The sequence below is a fragment of the Lonchura striata genome, chromosome 3 (assembly GCF_046129695.1).
Source record: "Lonchura striata isolate bLonStr1 chromosome 3, bLonStr1.mat, whole genome shotgun sequence".
In the NCBI taxonomy this organism is placed as follows: Eukaryota; Metazoa; Chordata; class Aves; order Passeriformes; family Estrildidae; genus Lonchura; species Lonchura striata.
In genome coordinates, this window is record NC_134605.1 from 59,309,327 (window position 1) to 59,318,493 (window position 9,167).

A 9,167-nucleotide genomic window follows, 5' to 3' on the forward strand; every position below is an offset into this window, starting at 1 on the left:
GGAGACACTTCTCCTCCAGCCTGTAGCACTACCTGGGATTACTGTGACCCAGGTGCAGGACCCAGTACGTCACCTTCTTTAATCTCCTTCAATTGTCCTTAGCCATTGGTTGAGTCTGTCCAGGTCTCTCTGTAAACCCTTCCTACCCTCACACAGATCAACACTTCCACCCAACTTTGTGTCATCTAGCCATTTTTTTACCCACCCAAGATTTTTACTGTGATGCTGTCAAGGTCCTGAATCCCATGTTCTGGAGCTGGTGAGACACTGGGAGTGCAAATATTCTCCAAACTCAAGCACTGATTACTGCTGCTCTGCTCCATATGACCTTTCTTGTTTCCAAATGTAAATAGATACTCACACGTGACATAATAGTGACATGTCTCACATAATGACATGTTTATCAAAGCCCCCAGACAATGTGCTTTGACTCATGGAAGCTCAACATTATTGCTGCTAAAGTCACACTGTCTTAAAACCTTGTTTGAGTCAGTTACTGTGTGACCACAGACAGATCTCAGTCCAGCAAGGGATTATCCAGTGTGGTCCTCTTCCCATGGGTACAAACTCAGTGCAGGCACTGTACTTGTTCCCAGGGAACCTGGTGGGTGATACCACAACTCTCTCCCAGGGAAAGGATCTGGATTTAATGGAAGTTACGGCACCTGGGAAGATCTCGTCTTGCAGACAGGATTCAGCAGTAGTGTGTGGCCAGTCTCAAAGTTGAGAGGTGGCTTCTTCAGGTTTGTTCACTCCTGATGTCAGTCCTCTGGATAATGGAATGTGTGTGCAAGTGGTGTAGGATCCCAACCCTGAATGTGGTGAGTATCTTGAATCCAGAATTTTGTTCAAGGCCATTGTGGTTTGGTTAAAAGGCCATTGTGGTTTGGTTAAGGTATGTTGTGTATTTTTCCTACAGAATACTGACAGAAGCCATAATGACACTGAATTCTTTTTGCTACAGAGATTGCATAACACTTATCATTGTGAAATGTGTTATTGTGAGAAGTGAGTCAAGCATACAGAAAGTAACCCTTTGCAAGTCCACCCATTAACCACATACCAATTCACTTGGTATAAAAACAAGGCTGTGTGTAACCACCGATAACAATAAACACTTCTTTGAGGGCAGTGCAGAAAAAACCCTTTTGTTACCTGACTGCTGAGTCAGAACCAAAGGTAAGAAACTTGGGTACCAGATACAAGTGATTTTTGTGTACATACAGCTTTAGCTTCAAGATTTCTGCTGGAGTGATCTGTGGATATAAGAAAGCACATTGCAATAGGCAAAATCTAGAAATTGTGTGTCCTATTCATGATGGTCTTCCTAGAGAAACCTTTGGGGACCAGAGATCTTCAGGACTTGGTTATTGAGCAGTTGGTGTGCTGATGGTTTTGCTCAGACAACCAGCCTTCCCCACAGCTCCCCGCTAGGATATGCAGCAGCCCCCAAAGTCCCTGCCACTCCGAGCTGTGTTGAGCTGAGCTGGGTGGCACAGGTATTACCCATGCTGGGGCCTGCCTCCCCTAGCCATGCCTGCACCTCACACCCTTCAGTATGGGCAGGGATGTGTCCATGATGGTCTCTGCTGAGATTTCCCAAAGTTCTTTTCCTTCTGGGACCCAGGCTTGCCTTGAACTGTGTAACTACAGCAATACTATGCCTGATTATTTTGTACGTCTGGTAAGTTACGTTTTTTCAGCTGCAGCACTGTGGTGACTTCTCAATGGCTTCCCTGCTGTTACTGCGAGGCAGAATTGCTCAATGCTGGCAGCTCTCTTGCCTTTGATGCTGAGTCTTTCTGGACAGGGTGATTACATGGGTGTCATCTTTTAGCCAACCTGGGGAATTCCCAGCTTTTGTGCAAGACTTCCTCTTTTTAAAGCCCACAGCCTTTGCCTGCCTTCGCTTTTCTCTTGGGTGACTTCCAGGCTTCAGACACAGGGCTTCCTAAAATCTATGCTTTTGGTGCTGTCTGCTCTGGAGGCCTATGCCCTGAACACAGATGTTGCAGCACAATGACATTTTAGAATCGTAGACTTGATTAAGTGTTGGCTTCTCCTGACGAGGCTTTTGTGCTGATGGAGAAGAATTATTCTTCTCCATCAGAGTGAAGAGGAAGATTTTTCAAGGAGGAAGAAGGAGTTTTGGGGTTTTTTTTATTTTTTTAATTTAAATGATAAGTCAGGTTATATTCCTTTACCCTCACTAAAGTACCACAGGTCCTAATTAAGGTTTTTCTAGGGATCATCTAAAACCATAGTAGTAATATTCTATAAACAAAATGCTGTGCTAAAAATTTATTTCCGTGAGAAAAAATGCTGCTTTCCATGAGTAATTTCAAGTTGCTTATTGTACAAAAGCTTCCTTTTGAAAGGACCATCATAAACAAACAATTGTGTTGTTGAATTCTTTCTCACAAAAAAAGCAAGTCTCTTAGCTGTAGGCAGAAAGGTCAGCACAATTCAAGGGATAGTTTATATTGCAGTGTGAGCCCAGTGGGGAAGACACTCTCAAGGCATCCACTTGAACTGAAATAAGCCATTGGCCAAAAGCAGGAGTTATGGCAGGACCACATGTCTGATAAACATTGCTGAATTATCTGCACTCTGGAACAAGAGGGCTGTACCCCACACAGGGGGTCTATCTTCAGCTGTGGCTGAAGTTTTCACTGATGGCAGCCATGTGCAGTCAGGTGATATGGAGCAGTGTATCCTAACCAGGTGAGTCTGGGCTTGCCCTGAGATGGGTTTAAAAGTATGGAGAAGGATGCAAATGAAATGTGCAAGTGCTCCTTCCAATAAACCCCTTATAGATTAGCATGGCTTCTGACAAGTTCTTTTAGGCTTTTGTTCTATTTTTTAAAAAAGATTTCATATTGGAAACAAGATAAAATTCCTAGGAAAACTTCTTTGACTTTTTGGCCAAAATCTTCTCAGATTACTCAACAGAAGATTATGGCCAAAGCAAACACTTCAGTATTTACTCCTCCTCTTTCTCTCTAGTTTATATTCCCCATACTGATCCAGGAGCTGGGAGGCTGCAGCCATGCTCCCTTCCCAGGCTCTCCTGCTCGCTGTGGTGTTTGCACTGGCAGCCCTTCAGGCCCTTGCCTCCGACACCTTCATGGCAGCCGTCTACGAGCACGCCGTCATCCTGCCACATCCCACCCAGGAGCCCGTTTCTCCCAGCGATGCTTTGGCCCTGATGGACAAAAACATGGATGTCTTGGAAGGGGCCATCAAGGAAGCTGCCCAGCAGGTACGAGGGCTACCGTGAGGGTTGTCCATCAGTGTTTTCTGCTCCTGCTGACCCTCCTGGTTGTCTGTTGATGGGTGACCATTAAATGGAGCTTGTTGTGACAGGGTGCCCACATCATTGTGACTCCTGAAGACGGCATCTATGGCTGGCGATTCACAAGAGAATCCATCTATCCCTACCTGGAGGATATCCCTGATCCAGTGGTGAATTGGATTCCCTGCACTGACCCCTCAAGGTGATCCCTTTTGCAATGGTTTAGGTGATTTCAACCTGTTATCTTACGGAGTCTTGAGCAGCTCACATTAAATTACTAATTTAATTCTTTGATCTATAAAAATTCACAAGTACTGTAGAAATGAGGTGCATCAAAAAGAGTTCTTAATTAAATGGTAATGGGAATATGTCAAGTAAATGCATTGAGACAGTTTTACTTGTGAAAGGACAAAAATGAGGATGTTTTAGGCAGAATAATTATTTTAAAAACATGCAGAACTTTAGTGATTCAGATCACTTGTGCAAACATTCTGTAAGTAGAAGCTAATTTATTATCATGTTAGCTGCATAGATCCGACAAGCTGATTCAGTCCTCAGCTGAGTGGGCTGAGTGTTTTCTAAACCAAATTGCACAAAATATTAATCTACATCTGAAAGAAATATCTTTTGGAAATCCAGCCACTTGCACACCTGCTGTGTTACATGTAGAGGTGGCTCTAATGTGTATCAGCTGGGGACACTGAAAAGTCTGAGTTCATGGCTAAACTAAGTTTTTATGTTCTCTTTTGAGGCCTCTTTTGAGGAGTTCTTAGCTCTGTAAATACTGTGCCTGCTTCTTACTAAAGGCATAGAGACAACCATTATTAAAAAGGAGTACAATTGTCTTCTGAATCAGGGCTTAGAGCTGCTTGATAATTCACTTTTTAAGCTATTTAAGATTCATATCTCTGTACTAACTTATTCTCGTCTTTGCTTTGTGAAGGTCTCCACATCTTTGTATGCATATTAGCTGGGAATTCTATCCACACAGAAAATAACACTGTAAAGGGTACAGGAAAGAAGAACACATGGAGTCCATTTTTTAAAGATAAAAGACAGTGGCAATTTAAAATGGTGCTATGAACAGAGAAGAAAATGAACAAAACCTATGATTTTATCTATTGCTTTTTCAGTATCTGGTCATGTGCAGTTAATGGAGTAGTAATTCTGAATGCATGATTTCTACATAGGTGCTTAAAATTCTAAAATACTTTTTTTCTTTCACTAAAAATGCCATAGATTTGGTCCAGCACCAGTGCAGGAACGACTCAGCTGCATGGCCAGAAATAACTCCATCTATGTGGTTGCAAATATCGGGGACAAGAAGCCGTGTGACTCCAGCGATCCCAGCTGCCCCCAGGGACGGTCGCTACCAGTACAACACGGATGTCGTCTTTGACGCACAGGGCAAACTGGTGGCTCGGTACCATAAGGTAAGGAGATGCTTCAGCATCAACCTCTAATTTATTATCAATTAATTTTTCAGCTCTCTGGCACAAATTTCAGGTGGTTTATGTAAAAATTTTATGTTATTATAAAGTGACAACCAATCCAGGATGATTTGATGATCTTATGGACAGAAGATTGCTTGACCAGTCACGCAAATTATTCTCAGGAACACTGTAGCTGCAGAGTGCATGCCAGCTGCCAAACACTTGAGGGCTACATTTATAACAGTAAATGGTAAAGAAGCATTGACAGAATTTTCCATACTCAGTGAACATTAGCTTTTCCTTGATACATTCATAGCCAACCTAGACGGTGCTTTTGCAGGGGGCATCTTGGCCCTTGGTCTTGGAGTTTAGCAGCTAATACTGAATGGACATTGCTTTCAGGAGGTAGAAGGGGTGGGTCAGCTGGATGGATACAAACCAGCTTTGCTAGCCAGCTCAGCTACCTCAACTCCCAGTTCTGTATTAAAACTTGTCTCAGATGCAAAAGCTGTTCATAATCTTGCCTTATTTTCAGTTTCTAATATGCCATTTTTTTCACCTGCAGTACAATCTGTTTAGAGGTGAAACTCAGTTTAATTATCCAAAAGAGCCAGAAGCTGTCACCTTTGAGACTCCTTTCGGAAAGTTTGGCATTTTCACTTGCTTTGACATCCTTTTCTATGAGCCTGCTGTGGTCCTGGTGAGCAAGATGCAGGTGGACACCGTGCTCTTCCCAACAGCTTGGATGAATGTCCTGCCCTTTCTGACTGCAATTGAGATTCACTCTGCTTGGGCTATGGGCATGCGTGTTAATTTACTTTCAGCAAATACTCACAACACCAGCATGGCAATGACAGGTGAGTTGCATGCAGGGAAATTGTTCCCAGATCCAGAAGCAGGCAGACATGTTTTAAGCATAGTGAAGTCTCTGAAAAACAGTGTTTTAATTGGACTAAAGGTCTTTGTGATTTTGTACTGAATGCAACAAACAACTTCAGGTAAGAAAATATTGAATGTTCTGAAAAAGGTAAAAATAGAAAGCCTGTGACATTTACTTTTGATAACTTAAAAGTGAAATTTTATTTCAAAAATAACACAAAGTTTCCCTTAAATTTTCTCAGTCTCTCATCTAGAAGCAGCATTTTCTTTTTAAAATTCAATCAACAGCTAAATGGAGAAAAAAATGTTTTAACCAGACCCTAATAGTGTAAAAGCAAATGGAGAATTCCACTTGTATACTGAATAAAATATTCCTTTTTTTTTCTTGTGGCTGCAGAAGACTTAGAGATATTATGTTTTGCTCTGAATATATATTTGCTGCCTATTTTTTATTCTCCTCATGAGAAAAGGGTGTAGTTGCATTTATTACTCTCCCTTGAAGCAAAGTGAAAACTACAAAGGAACATTTTTGCCTGCCCTAAATAGACTGAGCTGAGTTTAGGCTACAACCCTGTGTGTCCTTCAGTGAAACATAACTACCCCCATGATTGCCTCCTTTGTCAAATCTCACTCTGAGGGCTATGATTTATTTTTAAATGAATCTGTTTTAACACTAGGATGGGTATTTCAGCTGTTCTGTGCTTTGAAGTTATACCAAAACTCTCAGTAACGTGCTGAATGAAAAGAGTATCACTGAAAAACAATGCCAGTGTGGTGTGAGGGGTGACTGGTGCTGGCTAACGGAGGGCTGCTGATGTCCTTGGCAGGCAGTGGGCTGTTCACGCCAGAAGGACCCGCCGCCTACCACTACGACAGTGTCACCGAGGAGGGACATCTCCTGCTAGCAGAGTTGAGCGCACATCCCCGTCTGTCCCCCACCTACCCTCCTGCTGTCAACTGGAGTTTGTATGCCACGAGTATCAAGAAATTTCCTGGAGAAAATGACACTTTCTCGGGACCTGTCCGAAAGGATATATTCACTTTCAGAGAACTCAGGCACAAGGATGGAAATTGCACTGTTTGCCAAGGAGACCTTTGCTGTCATCTGGTCTACCAGATGTCAAGCAAGAGGAAAGATGAAGTTTATGTCCTGGGTGCATTTGATGGGCTTCACGGTTCTCTCATAAAGTACCACTGGCAGGTAATTGCATGTTTAGAAGTGAGTATGGCCACATGCCAACCGCCTAAAACCATTTGTCTATTACTGCATCCTGGGAACTTTTCTTGCTATCAAATCCAGCTTGTGGTTGTTGAAAGCTTAGTGATGATTTGTCTTTTTGTCTCCTCCTCCCCGCAGATCTGCACCCTGCTCAAGTGCCCCAGCACAAACCTGAGCACGTGTGGGCAGCCTGTGGAGACGGCTCAGACCAAGTTTGAGATGTTCTCCCTCAGTGGCACATTTGGCACCAGCTACGTCTTCCCAGAAGTGTTGTACAGCGGGGTGCAGCTGGCCCCTGGGGAGTTTGAGGTAATGGGACACCCTGGAGCTGTTTGTTGCAAGGTTTCTCATGCTGTGGCACTGAAAACTGACCTGGCAGCAAATTCCCATCCCAGAACGACTTTCTTTGGTTCTGCAGACTGGAACCCAAGGGGACAGATTTAAACAGGTGGATTGAATCAATCCTTACTGATGAGGATATACCAGTCCTGGAGCTCTTCAGTGCTTTCTTTAACAAATCTGTCTTCCCACTGCAGATGGTAAATGAAGAAACAATAGATTTCAATGAGCTATTTCCTACAGGTCTCTCACGATGGGCATTTTAGGAGAAAAAGAAATAAAATATTTCGAGAAATTGTCCAAACAAGAAAAATTACTTAGAAGTATCATATGTAAGAGCAGAGATTCTATGCAGTTAAGAATATTAAAAGTGATTTTTGAGGGGTTTGTGGGGTTTATTTTTTTAATTTGTCAGTTCATATTTTATTTTTGCCAAAAGATGTTTCTATTAATGAACCTTAAATAAGTTTTATGCAATAGGCTAGATGAAATTCTAATTGACTGGAAGAAGTATCTAACAGACAATAAAGACAGTGAGAAAGACCTGCAAAATTTTAGGGGAAACAAGGGTGATTTTTTTTACAAAGTAGGAAATTAGAAAGCCTTGTTCACCCTTTATACTTGTTTTTGAATGAGACTTTTTTTTTTATTATAAAAATATGATTATGGTCTAATTTTAAAACAATAGGTTGTGTTTTCTTAACAAATGCATGCTTATCTTCTGTTACAGGGGCAAAGAATATTTTTACAGGTGTTCACAGTTGGTGAACAGTGATTTCAAATTGATAAAAAGGAACTAAAAAAAGCTACATATGGCCAGTATCTTGAAATTCCCTATTTCCGCCTGAAAATTTTTTGGAGTCTACAAATCAAAAGATGTTTCAAATATGTTCTAGATGTGCATATAACCTTTGTTGCCTTGTGTGAGTAATTAAAGAGAACCTAACAAATTAGTTATTTTCACTCTCACCTTCTTACAAGGTAGAGAAAATGATCTTTTTCCTAAAGACAGAGGAAGGCTTAGCAACTTCTGTGTCCAAGGAAATGTGGGAAGGCTATAATGGGGAGGCTGTGGCAGACCCAGAGAGAATTCTGTTTTCTTTCACTATCATGATTGTTTTTAAAAGTGTTGCATCAAAATATTCAGCATCTAAGGTCTATTCTTTCTGTGCTATGCAGTATTGCCACTCTGATAGTTGACTATTAGTGCCATTCTTTCTCTTTTCCATCAGGTGCTACGTGACGGGCGTTTGAAAAGCAAGCATGGCACTTCAAAACCGCTCATAACAGCGACACTTTTTGGAAGGCTTTATGAGAAGGACCTGCCACATCCTCTGCGAATTTCCCTGTAAAGTATCTCCTTAGGAGTTACACACTCACCAGAGACAGGAGGGGAATTTCCACCTGAGCCGTAGCAGTTACCTTGTATGATTCCTATTCTGCAGTATTGCACTTCTGCTCAGCACCTGTGGCAGTTGGGCTTATATGTGATAAAGTGATGTGTTCACCCTGCTGTGCATGCCTTTTTAGCAGTGCTTGAGTGAGTGCAATTATTTTTAGCATACATGATCTGTCACATGAACCTTTTAATCAGAAATTTTGTTTTCCTCAAGATTTCATATAGATTGATAGGATTACAGCATAAAGAAGACTGATACCAAAATCTATGAAATGTGATTTGTCATTTTATTGAGAATAAATTCTCTCCAAGAAAGCTTTTCTGTCCCTTTTGCCCCTTCCTGTTTTTCAGACTGTATAATCATTAAGTGTCTGCATTTCTCAGCCTTACAGCCCAGTCAACAAGTCCTACTTAACACTCAATGAGCCTTGGCCCCATTCTGACCAAGGTACTATACAATAAAGAGAAAAATAGATTTGAAATTATCTTAGGTGCAATCTTAGAGAGAGAAAGTGGTGCTCCATAACCCTCCCAGGTGTTGGGTCTGGCTGTGGTCATAAACCACATCCAGTTCTGCATCCCTCTGATCTTGCACCTTTATAC

General features: G+C 41.8%; 1 protein-coding gene across 1 annotated transcript; it reads left to right on the plus strand.

The window, feature by feature from the left end:
- Window positions 1–3,028: 3,028 nt before the first annotated feature.
- On the plus strand, window positions 3,029–8,879 carry LOC110476058 (pantetheine hydrolase VNN2-like). The gene is given in 8 exon segments (XM_021540684.3): window positions 3,029–3,262; window positions 3,367–3,497; window positions 4,535–4,655; window positions 4,657–4,728; window positions 5,294–5,585; window positions 6,435–6,808; window positions 6,965–7,135; window positions 8,398–8,879. Coding segments are annotated over 8 exon segments (1,494 nt in total). The 5' UTR covers window positions 3,029–3,049; the 3' UTR covers window positions 8,518–8,879.
- The last annotated feature ends 288 nt before the right edge of the window (window positions 8,880–9,167 follow it).